At 50.0% G+C, this 14,080-nt stretch overlaps 1 protein-coding gene across 2 annotated transcripts in view; it reads right to left on the bottom strand.

Moving 5' to 3' along the window:
• The window catches only part of ASAP3 (ArfGAP with SH3 domain, ankyrin repeat and PH domain 3), a 55,762-nt gene extending 42,201 nt beyond the window's left edge, over positions 1 to 13,561 (bottom strand). The window contains exon 1 of one of the 2 annotated variants that reach the window (XM_024234134.3): positions 13,310 to 13,561. In XM_024234134.3, coding sequence (XP_024089902.2) covers positions 13,310 to 13,438 — 129 coding nt within the window. In that variant the 5' untranslated portion in view covers positions 13,439 to 13,561. The remainder of the gene's footprint in view (positions 1 to 13,309) is intronic. The other variant, XM_024234130.3, reaches the window with a different exon arrangement.
• Between the last annotated feature and the right edge of the window lie 519 nt (positions 13,562 to 14,080).

The following is a 14,080-nucleotide window of genomic DNA, read 5'->3' as shown; positions in this document are numbered from 1 at the left end:
CTCACCAGCTCAGCCGTACCGGCTGTCCCTTGTGGGGTGGTGGGAAGCAGGGAGGAAGAGGGGTTGCAAGAAGGGAGCCACACCCTCGATGTATGCTGAGGCCTCTGCAAACCCCAAGTTTCCTGGCTGGGATTTTCCTCAGGAGATTGCTTGGCGGTGATGAGCTAAGAGAACAAGAACTTTGCTGGACTAACCGCCGAAGGTTCCTACCCGACCCCTGGCCTCAAGCCCTGAATTCCACCCAACACTGGGGAAGAACCTGGCCTGCCCTCTTGGACAGAGCAGCAAACAGTACTTCCCACCTTCTGGGTTCCCTTGTTGGCCAGGATGAATCCCTCCCTGCCCCCCACTTGGGCTTGCTATCCATCACTGGTCCCTTAAAACCATCCCTATCGAACTCTTGGCAATTTCCTCAATATGCCAAACTGTTTCCAGCCATCAGACCTTTGCTCATGCTGCTCCCTCTGCCTGGAGGGCCTTGCCCCATTCTGCCTAGTAAACACTTCATCTTTCCCGACTCAACTTACAGGTCACCCCCTCCCCACCACAACAGAACTGATCCTGCCTACCTGTATTCCATCCTGGGCCCGCTACAGGCTTTCATTAGAGCATCCTGGCCCTTATTTGCCATACATGTCTGATCTCTACGGGGCTGAAAACTCCAGAAAGGCAGGGAATGGCTCATTTACCTTTGTATCTGCAGCACTCAACACAAGGCTCAGGATGGAGGTGTTAATAAGCATGTGTGGAATGAATGAATGAATGAATGAATGATTAAATGTATGAATACATATTAGCAAGACCCAGTGGCAATACAGAAAAGAGAGCAAGGGTTAAGGACTCCAGCTTTCAAGTCATACTGTCCTAAAGTCCAAATTCTGGTTCCAGTCCTCTTAGTTGAGGCAAGTGACACAGCTTCTCTGATAGATGTTCCCCATCTGTCAAATGGCATAATAACAGCATCTATCTAATCAGACTGAACTCAGTCAGGCATTTAAGCACATGGCCCAGCATAATACACACAGAAAGGGCTTCACGGTAGCTATTCCTGCCCAGCAGACACCTTCTCTGTATCCAAATAACTGGACAAGCCCTGTGTTATGATGTGCTAATATCTGAAAAATGCTTACAACACTGCCTGGTGTGTTTGTTTTTCCTATTTTTATTGCTTTTTAACACAACCCAGACAACATGGATGAACCTTGAAAACATTATGCAACTGAATGAGATCAGACACAAAAGGCCACATGTAGTAGGATTTCATTCACATGAACTGTCCAGAATAGGTAAAGCCATAGAGATGGAAAGTTGTCGGGGGCCGGGAAAAGGAGTGGAGAGTAACTACTAATCAATACAGGGTTTCTTTTTGGGATAATGGAAATGTTCTGGAATTACATAGTGGTGATGACTACACAACACTGTGAATATACTTAAGGCCACTGAATTGTACATTTTAAAATGGTGAGTTTTATGTTATGTGAATTTTACCTGAATGAGAAGAAATCTACCTAAAAGCAACCTAAGGGATTGTAGGGTGCAGCCAGGACTGAGAACTGCTAGGCAGCCTCTCATCAAATGTTTTGTTTTGTTTTCGTAGAGACAGGGTCTTGCTTTGTTGTTTGATTCCAGGGTGGTCTCAAACTCCTGGCTTCAAGTGATCCTCCCACCTTGGCGTCCCACGGTGCTGGGATTATGGGTATGAGCCACCACACTGGCCTCAGCAAATGTTTGACAAAGAAATGAACAGGAGGCAGAGAGCAAAGGGCAGAGCTGAGGGAAGACCCTGCCTTGTCCAAAATCAGGCTTAGCTGTTCATTCCCCAAAACCTCCAAGGTACACAAGGTTTCCCTTTTTGCTCTGGTGCCAGGACCGCACAGATAATCTCAACACTCACTCATGGTAATTACCTCATCCCTATTGCAATTACTTTTCTCTTTTCTCTGTATGTTTCCTGATCTTTTTAACTACCCCGTGTGCAGGTGTACTTGTGTTTACAGTAAGAGGGAATTTTAAAAAATTACTAAGTACCTGTCACGTGCTAGGTTTATGCTTGCTAGATTTTTTATGTTATCCCCTCAAACAAACCCATAAGACAGTTATCATCATCCCTAATTCACAGATCAGAAAACCGAGATTCAGAAAGGTTAAGTCATTTGCCCAAAGTCATACAGCCAGTAGGAATTCAAACCCAAGCCTGTCTGACTTTAGTTACTGGACTCTCGCCACAGACCTCAGCCACATCCCTGTATGCTACAGGTTGTCAATCAACTTTTCATTGGCAGAGTCCTCCCACCCAGAAGGAGACCTTGTCTAGTTCTCTCCACGCCCTCAGAGCCTGCCTTTGTACACCACAGGCGTTCAGTAAATATGGCTTAATGGATTATTAACCTTCAGTGGGCATGCAATAGCTTACCACAACAGTTTTCACCCCGACTGCTCATCAGTTACCTGGGAACTTCTGAACTGCACACTTGCCCAGGCCTCGCCCCCGGGAGATTCTGATTCAGTGGGTCTGGGTGTAGCCCGCAGCAGCTGAGATTCTTAAAAGCTCTTTCAAGGTCTAAAACCAGTCAAGTTAGAGAACCTTCAGCAGCTGTTCCCAGCTCAGCCTCCCATGCCCTCCAAAGCACCTCCTGTGACGTTGGTGAGGTGGAATCAGTTTTCCCAGGGCCCTGCCCTAGAGTCACAGAAGCCACTCACTGTGCCCCTGTGGGTCTCACTCCCTCATCTGCCCTGGGCACAAGTTCTAGGCCCATCGAAGGGACCTTCTAGCAGCATCTTGTCTGAGAATGATATGATCAAATTGCCTTCAGGGAGAGCATGTTCCTTCTGATCTGACCTAAAGTTAGTTTCTGCCTCCAAATCTGCCTGAGTCATCTGTCTCCTTGCACCTCAGTGGCCAGAAACAGCTGAACACTAGGCAAGGAAGTGAGCACAAAAAAAGACAAATTTGGGGAGAGAAGGAGACTTTGAGAGACAGGCTCAAGGTTGACAACTCTGGGAAGACCCTCGGCCCCCTGTGCAGAGGCTGTTGGTAGGGAGGAGGCGGTTCAGTGGAGTTGGGTCCCCAGTCCATCCTAGAAAACCCTGTTGATCCCAGGGCCCTAGCCACAACCTATGTCTCTGCTCACCTTCTAGGGAGAACTTCTCATCTGCTCCCTCCTCAAATCAGTCCAGGATGGTGTGGAGGCGAAAATGGCATTAAGTCTACTCTTTCTTTTTTTTTTTTTTTTTTGAGATGGAGCCTTGCTGTGTCTGCAGTAGCACAATCTCGGCTCGCTGAAACATCCATCTCCCGGGTTCAAGCAATTCTCCTGCCTCAGCCTCCTGAGTAGCTGGGATTACAGGTGCCCGCCAGCATGCCTGGCTAATTTTTGTATTTTTAGTAGAGATGGGGTTTTGCCATGTTGGCCAGGCTGGTCTGGAACTCCTGACCTCAGGTGATCCACCCGCCTCAGTCCCCCAGAGTGCTGGGATTACAGGCGTGAGCCATAAATCTGTTCTTAAGGTTCCCAATGACCTCCATGTTGCCAAAGCCAGAGGCTGTGTCTCTGTCATTGTCTTATTTTACCTCTGGGCATCTGGGCAGCATCTAACAGAGCCGAGCACCCTTTCTCCTCGGAACACTTCTCTCCTGGCTTCTGAGGCACAACACTGTCTTATTTTCTTCCTTCCCCACTGACAGCCCGTTCTTGGTCTCCTTTATTAATTCCTCCTCCTATCCCAATCTTTTGATACCGAGGGTCCCCAGGGCTTGGGCCTGGGCCTTCTTCATTCCTCTCTCTAGGTGATCTTGTCCATTCCACAGCTTTATTTAATTTTTTTTTATTTTTTTGAGACACAGTTTTGCCCTTTCACCCAGGCTGGAGTGCAGTGGCGCAATCTCAGTTCACTGCAACCTCCACCTCCCGGCTTCAAGCGATTCTCCTGCCTCAGCCTCCGAATAGCTGGGATTACAGGTGCATGCCACCACGCCCGGCTAATTTTTTGCATTTTTAGTGAGACAGGGTTTTGCCATGTTGGCCAGGCTAGTCTCAAACTCCTGACCTCAAGTGGTCCCCCTGCCTCAGCCTCCCAAAGTGCTGGGATTACGGATGTGGGCCACCGTGCCCAGCTCCCACAGCTTTAAGTACCAGTTCAAGCAATGGATGCAAATGTGGTTCAGGCAGCACCTGCATGGGAATTTCCAGGGTGCTGGTTTAAATGCAGATTCCCAGACACTCCCACAAGCTGGCAAACCTGCTGTCAAGTACATCTGTCATTGTGTGCCAGTCTGGCACCTGACCTCCTTCCTATGTCTGGGGACTTCCTCACTGTACAAGTCTTGGCAGAGTTCACCTCCTATGAAAGCTGAAAACAACAAATTCTTGCTTTTCCAGCCTCCCTTACACCTAAGCTCAACCAATCAGAAGCCCTCACTACAGACTTTGAATCAGGAGCACAGTGGAAGATCCATTCCAATGCTGGTGGCAACCACTGCAGTGGTGTCTAGTGTCCAGGGGACAGTGACACAGCAATGGCATTTAGTGTGTGGCAGCAGTGTCCTGCCAAACTGGCTCGGTGGCATGATTTTGGCTGAGATCCTGCCTGCTGCCCAGCCCCAGTTTTCCAACTTCCCAGAAATTCTGTGAGCTACTGAACATTCCCTTTCAGTGCAGCCCTTTTCTGCTTAAATCAGCTCAGGATGGTTTCTCTTGCTTGCCATAAAAAGCCTAAGATACCTCCAATGAATCATACTCTCTGGGAATGATGCCAGGTGATTCTGACACAGATAAAGGTTTGAAACCCACTGTCTTGATGCTGACAGCTCTCAAATGTGTATCTCCAGCCCGCTCCTTTGAATTCCAAACTCACATACTGCCTTCTTGACATCTCCACTTGGATGTCTCAAGACCTATAAACATATACAGATAGAATTCCTGGCCAGGCGCAAGTTGCTCAAGCTCGTAACCCTAACACTTTGGGAGGCCAAGGCAAGAGGATCACTTAAGCCCAAGAGTTTGAGACCAGCCTAGGCAACACAGTAAGACCTCATCTTTACCAAAAGAAGAAACAAATTAGCATGGATGTGGTGGCATGTGACTGTGGAAGCAGGAGGATTGCTTAAGCCCAGGAATTCAAGGCTGTGGTGGGCTATGATTGCACCACTGCATTCCAGCCTGGGCAAAAGAAGGAGACCCTGTCTCTAAAAAACAAAAAATTTAAAAAAAAAATTAGAATTCTTGATTTCTCCCCAAACCTGTTCCCCTGCCAGATTTCCCCTTCTCGGTATATGGCACCCTTCCATCAGAAATTTAAGGCCGGGCACAGTGGCTCACACTTGTAATCTCAGCACTTTGGGAAGCTGAGGCGGGCAGATCATTTGAGGTCAGGAGAGTCTGAGAACAGCCTGGCCAACATGGTGAAACCTCATGTCTATTAAAAATACAAAAATTAGCTGGGTGTGGTAGCGGGCGCCTGTAGCCCCAGGTACTTGGGAGGCTGAGGCATGAGAATCACTTGAACCCGGGAGGTAGAGGTTGCAGTAAGCTGAGATGGTGCCACTGAACTCCAGCCTGGGCAATACAGTAAGACTCCATCCCAATCAAACAAAAAAAAAAAAAAAAAAGAAAAAGAAATGTGGGACCCAATCTTGAGCACTGCCCACATGTACTCCATCAACAAATCTTGACTGCTTATAAAACACTTCTACAATATGTGCACTTCTGTCCTCCTCCACCAACCACAACCCTATCCACACCACCATCATCTCTTCCCTAAATAACAGCATGGCCTCCTTGGGTCCTCTCCTGACCCTTCCAATCTAGTTTCCACACAGCAACTGATATGATCTTTCTAAAATATAAACTGGATTATGTTGCTTGCCTGTATACTAAATAAAACTTAAACTCACTACCAGGGCCATCAAACTTGAATATGGCCTCGCCACCACCACCCGAACTCAGCAGGTGCCACTCTTCCCCCTTTGCCCATCTCAGTGCTTTTGCCCCTTGGGCCCCCTTTCAGGGTCACATATACTTCAGCTTCTTTACTGCCTCAGGGCCTTTGCCTAAGATGTCCCCTCCATCTGGAGCATCCCCATACCGTTATTCTCTATGAATGCTCTTTTTTAGTTTTTTTTTTCTTTCATTTATTTGTTATTCAACCAATATTTTCTGAAAACAGTTCTATGGTAAATACTAGAGACACAACAGTGAGATTAGTTTCTATTCTCATAGAAGTCGAAATCTATTGACAAATTAGATTAATAAAATTAATCTAATTAATAAAATAATATTTTGTCAGTGGGACAGAGTCTTGCTCTGTCGCCCAGGCTGGAGTACAATGGCGTGACCTGGGCTCACTGCAACCTCCACCTCCTGGGTTCAAGCAATTCTCGTGCCTCAGCCTCCTGAGTAGCTGGGATTACAGGCACGTGCCACCACACCCGGCTAATTTTTGTATTTTTAGGACAGACAAGGTTTCACCATGTTGGCCAGGCTGGTCTCGAACTCCTGACCTCCGGTGATCAATCTGCCTCTGGGAGGCTGAGGCAGGAGAATCACTTGAACCCAGGAGACGGAGGTTGCAGTGAGCCGAGATCACACTACTGCACTCCAGCCTGGGCAACAGAGCGAGACTCCATCTCAAAAAAAAAAAAAAAAAGATGATGATCCTTGGTGATGAGGGGCACACGTGGAGGTGAGAGGTCGCACCACTCATTGTGAAAACAGCTCTGGAAGGGAGCCTGGGGGAAGTTAGGAGTGTGGTCAAGTATGCACTGGGACATGAGGATCTAGGCTACAGGTACAAATATGTGAGTCACCTGGAGATGGGAGGTAACTAAGGCCACACGTGTGGACAAGATTCCCTGAAGAGATGAGGACCCAGAACAAACCTCAAAGAAGGCCTTGACAAGAAGGATGAGTCTTTGTGCCACTTAGTACAATGAGCAACTTCTGACTTATTTGTTCTTTCTGTTTGTTTTGTTTTGTTTTGGAGACAGGGTCTTGCTCTATCACCTAGGCTAGCATGCAGTGGCACCATCAGAGTTCACTGCAGCCTCAACCTCCGGGCTCAAGTGATCCTCTCACCTCGGCCTCCCAAAGTGCTGACATTACAGGCATAAGCCACTGCACCCGGCTGTGACTTATTTGTTTACCTGCTTACTGTTGGGCTTTGCCAGAAGACTGTAAGCTCCACAGGGCAGGGACTGCATCTCTAACTGAGCGATGCATCTGCCCAGTGCCTCATACAGGGCCTGGCATGGGGCAGTCCCCCAGGCACTATGCTGGCAGGGCCAACCTCATCCATTCCTTGAGCAACATGATTGGGTCCACTGGTCCACACTGCCCAACAAAAAGTCAGAATGCTCAATTGGCATTCAAAACCCTCCAAGTCTTGCTGCACCCCCTTAGCATTCTAATCTCATCTTTTAAATCTTTTAAACTCTTATAACTGGCTGGGCGCAGTGGCTCACACCTGTAATCCCAGCACTTTGGGAGGCCGAGGTGGGCGGATCACCTGAGGTCAGGAGTTTGAGACAAGCCCGGCCAACATGGCAAAACCCCGTCTCTACTGAAAATACAAAAATTAGCCAGGCATGGTGGCGGGCGCCTGTAATCCCAGCTACTCAGGAGGCTGAGGAAGGAGAATCGCTTGAACCTGGGAGGTGGAGGTTGCAGTGAGCCCAGATCGTGCCGTTGCACTCCAGCCTGGGTGACAAGAGTGAAACTCCATCTTAAAAAAGAAAAAAAAAAAAATCCAGCCAGGTGCAATGGCTCACGCCTGTAATGCCAGCACTTTGAGAGGACGAGGCAGGCGGATCACGAGGTCAGGAGAACAAGACCATCCTGGCTAACACGGTGAAACCCTGTCTCTACTAGAAATACAAAAAATTATCCGGGCGTGATGGTGGGCACCTGTAGTCCCAGCTACTCGGGAAATTGAGGCAGAAGAATGGCGTGAACCCAGGAGGTGGAGGTCACAGTGAGCTGAGATCGTGCCACTGCACTCCAGCCTGCATGACAGAGCAAGACTCTGTCTCAAAAAAAAATTAAAAAATAAAAAATAAAAAAACTCCTATACCTGAGTTTTCTAAACGGGTTCTTCTATACCTGAGAGTATGCATAAATGATCTAAACCAGGGAGGTACAGAACAGGATGGGCACAGCACCTCTCCCTGGAACCTGGACTGTGTGAAACAAAGAGGAATCGCCATAGATACTTCTGAGGGGATTTTCCAGGCCCTGCCCCTCTTCTCTGAGAAGCGCCCCCTCCCACACCATAGGTCTCAATGGCCATGTTTACCCTGCCTGTTACTTTCCCTCCATGACCTCTGCTGATGAAACCAGGGGTGGAGACCCAGCTACTGGAACCAGTCCAGAAGCTGGGCCGGGCTGTCAACCTCTGCCAGGAACTTGGAAGTGGGACATGAGACTGGCTCAATCTTGTGTCCGGTTACCTTTAGACACTGGCCCAGTGAGGTCACGTGAGCATGGGGGCTGTGCTTTGGGGCGTGTGTGATGATGAATGAGCGAAAGCACTGATCAGATGTGCAGAGAGAAGCAGAGGCAGGAGAGAACAAGAATGACGAAGCAGCTGCCTTAGTTCCTGACAACTTCCCAGCCTCCAGTTCCAGGCCCTGGAGAGGTGTACTTTTACCTCCGGCTCTTCAGTCCCATGAGGCACCTCTAATTCTTTAAAGCCAATTTCCCTCAATCTTCTTCTCTGACGATCAAAAAACAAACAAACAAATTTCCCTCCAACAGAAACAAGCTTGACAGGGTTTATGTTTCTTGCAAACAATCTCTAAGATTACACAATTTTAACACTAAAATACATTTTACAAAGCAAACTGTAAAATTCACAAGAATATTAAAAATCAAGAAGGAAATCCTTTCTAAAACAAGATTCAAAAAAGCAAAAGTCACAAAGGAAAAGAAAAATGTAACTCCAAAACAATTTAAACTGTGCATTATAAGACCTGATACCAATTCAGGTAAACATTCCCCCAGCCACTCCCATTACCCCACTGATAATATATTTTCCGTGAGGACATACATTGGGAAGCATGTACATTTCCAAAGCAATTACCTCTGGGGAGAATACAGGGATTGAGATAGTTGTTCACAGGCCTTTTCTGTTATGTTTTAAATTACTTATTACAAATTATGCCCCGGCCGAGCATAGTGGCTCACGCCTGTAATCCTAACATTTTTGGAGGATGAGGTGGGCAGATCACTTGAGCCCAGGAGTTCAAGACCAGCCGGGCAACATAGTGAAACCCCAACCCTACAAAAAATACAAAAATTAACCTGGCACCAGTAATCCTAGCTACTCAGGAGGCTGAGGTGGGAAAATCACCTGAGCCCAGGAGGTTGAGGCTGTGGTGAGCCATGATTGTGCCACTGTACTCTAGCCTGGGTGACAGAGTGAGATCCTGTCTCAAAAAATAAAATAATAATAAATTATGCCACTTGTCCAATTAAAACTTTCTTTTAAAATTTCAAAAATATATACAAAACAAGCCTTTGGAGACCTCCTATTTGTGGCAGACTGCTTCATCTGAGACCTACTGGAGGGGGTGTGTCCACTAGCAGTTTGAGGCACACAATATAGTGTGAATTCTTGGCTCTGGTCAAAATGGCTTACTTGGTTCCCAATATGCTCTCTTCCCACGAGTCTCTGAATTGACTCCCTTGTCCTCTCCGATAAATGGGGTTCATCTATCCTTCCACCTGGAAGTGTCACCTCCTCCAGGAACTTCTCCCTCATTGCACCAGTCCTTACTGCTCTCTCCTTCTCCTGCTCCACTTGCCTCTTATGGCATTGACTGTACCTTTCTCTGGGGACTCAGGACAAACTCCTGGGGTTCTTACTGATCTCCCTGTAACAGCCTACTTCTCCCTAGTCAGTCAGCAAATCAAAGTAGCATCTTTATGTCCTTAGCGTCCTTTATGTCCATAGAGATGGCACAGAGAGCTGGACAGAGCCCAGGCAGAGCACAGCAGAGTCAGAGAGACCCACTATGTGACACATGGCAGCTGCCTCCACTGCCCTAGGCCCAGTTTCACCTGTTGTTGTGAATATCAATGAGATGATGGGCACAAAGGGGCCCAAGACAGGAAGAGGCTGGTTGACGTAATGACTATCTTAATATACTCCCTCACATTTGCATGGTACTTCATAATTGAACACAAAAAACTTTAACAACCCAGTAGGGTAAGCAGGGAGTGATTAAGAGATCCATTTTAAGGATAAAATAACGAAGTTCAGAGAAATTACGTAGGGAGGACAGACAGATGGACTTTAAAAGGAAAGAGAACAGGACCAGGGGTAGAACACGTGGGTAGAAATGCTAACTTTCCCACTATCCAGCCGCAGGAGCTTGGACAAGTCTCTTGGCCTCTCTGGACATCAGTTTCTCCATCTTATCTGAGAGAGTTTCTAGCTGGTCTCTATCTTAAAAGGGTCCCTCAGCCCTGACATTCTAGTTTCCTGTGATCTGCCCAGGGTCCTTCCCAGCAGGACTGTACAAAAGGGCTGCGAGTCCCAGGACAGGGTCCCTAGTTACTTCCAGGAAACCAGTCAGAACTGGAAGACTTGACTTAAGAATCAGTTGCATTTTGATTCAGTCAAATAGAGCTACAAGCCTGGGGGTGGGTTAGTCAAGCCCAGAGCTGGGGGAAAAAATTGCAGCATCAAACTACATGTAAACACAATGTAATCGCAAAATATAAATGCAAATGCAAAACCAAACAGGAAACCTCAGGGAAGTCTAATCCAAAATTCAGACTCTAACTTTTTGGGCCCTGAAATGCTGAAGAGAAAAGCTGTGTTTGGGTGCCACGAGCATTTCTGTTGTAACAATGAACCTCTACATGCACCAAACCAAAAATCTGAAGGCAAAGGAGGATGGGTTTTGTCTTGCCTGAACTGGGGCAAAGCTGAGCCCTGAACAGAGCCTGCTGCGGCCTCCAGACCCATTCTAAGGGCCCCTCCCCCAACACACAGTGCTTACACTTACACAGCCAGGCAAGGCCAGATGTATGGGCATAAATGGGCATTTCTGTCCATGGATAAGGTGCATATTGGAGCCCCTTCTCCTGCTCTAAGATTCTAACGAACAACCTGGGGAGGAGGATGAACCATGAAATCCCTAAGACTGTGGATGGCACTGAGCTATTCTGGGTCATGAAATGTAAGGCTATGAAGACAAATCTCAGGAAGCTCTCCAAAGGATGGGCTGGACAGCAGTGTTTCCCTGTGAGCCCCACAGTAAAATATAACCCACATCCACAGGCAGTGGACTCCAAGCTACTGGTTCTGCCCAAGGAAGGAAGCCAAACCTGACCAGCTGCTTCTTATTTTAATAAAACATGTACCCCTACTATGTGCAAAGTAGTAGGCTAGGCTCTGTGAGACAAATGATACAAGGCGAGGCTCTGTGAGACAAATGAAGACAAAAGAGACCCAATCACTGTCTAAAGAGAGCTGCCGATTAACCTGATGATAATCATTCCATTTATCAAGAGGCATGGGCCAGCGCAGCGGCTCACGCCTATAATCCTAGCACTTTGAGAGGCCAAGGCGGATAGATTGCCTGAGCTCAGGAGTTCAAGAACAGCCTGACCAACATGGTGAAACCCTGTCTCTACTAAAAATACGAATATTAGCCGGATGTGGTGGCCCATGCCTGTAATTCCAGCTGCTTGGGAGGCTGAGGAATGAGAATTGCTTGAACCCGGGAGGCAGAGATTGCAGTCAGCGGAGATCACACCACTGTACTCCAGCCTGGGAGACAGAGCAAGACTCTTGTCTCCAAAAAAAAGATGCATGCTTTATATGCATTGTCTCATGTGAGGTACACATTATTACCCCCATTCCACAGATGACAGAACAGGTCACATGCCCACGTTCACCCAAATGACAAACTGCAGAGCCAGCGTTTGAAAAAGGTCTGCCTTGGCCGGGCACGGTGGCTCACGCCTGTAATCCCAGCACTTTGGGAGGCCGAGACGGGCGGATCAGGAGGTCAGGAGATCCAGACCATCCTGGCTAACACGGTGAAACCCCGTCTCTACTAAAAATACAAAAAAAAAAAAAAAAAAAAATTAGCCGGGCGTGGTGGGGGACGCCTGTAGTCCCAGCTACTCGGGAGGCTAAGGCAGGAGAATGGTGTGAACCTGGGAGGCGGAGTTTGCATTGAGCCAAGATCACGCCACTGCACTCCAGCCTGGGCGACACAGCGAGACTCCGTCTCAAAAAAAAAAAAAAAAAAAAGAAAGAAAGAAAAAAGGTCTGCCTTCCCCAAAGTCGATACTCCTTCCACAATCCTCTATCACCCTTACAAAGTGATACAAACAGACTCCGAGATGGAGGGTCAGCCTGCCAAGAGAGAAGGAGAGATTTCCTGACACTGGCGCAGGGTGTTATAAACTACTGAGCTTTGTATCTGCCGCGCAGTGGGTGCCTAGTACACTTAGGGTGAAGGGTGGAAAGCTAGAGCCGTTGCTGAGGTCCAAAATGCCACCCAAATTGAGGGCATTCTTTGGATGGGGAGCTGCAAAAACACATTATTCTCCGTTGGACCAAGGCCACGGGGTGTCTGTCCTAGAATATTCCTTGCAGAGGAGCTGGGGAAAGCTGCAGCAGGTTCGGAGAAGAGGAATGGAAGGAACTCCGAAGAGCATGGGAATGGGGTGGGGCAGACTGCAAGACCGAAAGAAAAGGCCTGGGACGCTTTGCTGGGAAAGACAAAGAGGAGAGGGGAGGGGAAAGGAGACGATAAACTTGCCAACAGCCTAGCCAAGGTGAACCCCGGCTCCTGGCGCCTTCCCATCCGCATTCATTCCACAAACGCGGGCCAAATCTCCGAACCAGCCGCAAGGGGGAGGGGGGGCCTCTCTGCAGCCGGGGGGAAGAAAGTTCAGGACTGAGGCGGGAAGCCTGCCTCTCAGAAGGGGAGTGACTCGCGGGGGCACACTTGTGGGGCTCCGAAGATGAAAACGCAAACTGAGGCTGGAAGGCGCTAGGCAAACACATATGTGATGACGCGGTCACGCGGGGCACTTGGGGTACGTCCCCCGACCTGTGGAATTTGTCATCGAAGTGACCTCGAGGCCCCCCAGAACGGTCCCTCGGGCCTCCCCCCGCTTGGACGGTGAGGACGCAGCTGTGGGAGATGCGCTCGGTCCTCCCAGACCTAGGGAGGGGGCAGGTTTCGGGGCGCGGTGAAGGGCCGTCGCAGCTCGGGTGCGACACGCCTGTGGAGGTCAAGGCCAGGCCCGGCGCCGACCCCCGACCCCTCCCGCCTCGGCCCCCTCACCTCCTCCCGCGCCAGCGCCGCCCCCCGGTACCGGGGCATCTTGGCGGCGAAGGCGGCGGCCCCAGCCGGGGAGCTGAGGTCCTCCGCGGTGACGGCCAGGAACTCGGCTACGCTGAACTGCTCCGGCATGGCGGGCGCGAGCGTGGGGCTGCCGGAGCGGGGCGCGGGGGGCACTGAGCTGCTCCGCGCTGAGCCGGCCTCACCGCCGGCCGGGGGCGCCGTCCCGGCTTCCGCACGCCCCGCCCCTCCGCACGCCCCGCCCCCGACCCTCCAGCCGCTCTCCGCTCCTCAGCTGGGACGGCCCCGCCCCCGGCTCCTCGCCGTCCACCACCACCACGGTCCACGCTCCGGCCCCGGTCCCGGCCCCGCGCCGCCTCAGGCCGCTTCCCCGGCCCCTCGCCGGCCCCCTCGGCCACGCCCCCAGCCCCCTCACCGCCTCAGACCCCGCCCCCTGGCTCGATGCCCCGCCCCTGGCCTCAGTCGAAACTCCTCCGCCTTGCCCCATCCCTGCCCCTCCAGGGCTCTGTCCCGTTTCATCCCGCTCTGGGTCTTCCAAATCCTCTTCCCTTGCACGGCCCAGGCTGCTCTATCTCCGCGCCCAGTCTTAGAGCCCCCTGCCTCTTCCTCCCTCCTCTGCTGATTCGTTCCGAGTTCCCCATGACCTCGCCCCTTCTGCCCTACCACCCCCCCGCCACCCTTCACTCCTCTCTCCCCAGTCCCGCCCAATCTCCTTGCCTCGCTCCGCCCCGAATCGCCCCACCCCTCCCTTTC

Source organism: Pongo abelii, chromosome 1, assembly GCF_028885655.2.
Source record: "Pongo abelii isolate AG06213 chromosome 1, NHGRI_mPonAbe1-v2.0_pri, whole genome shotgun sequence".
Taxonomy (NCBI): Eukaryota; Metazoa; Chordata; class Mammalia; order Primates; family Hominidae; genus Pongo; species Pongo abelii.
This window is presented reverse-complemented; position numbering and strand designations above follow the sequence as displayed.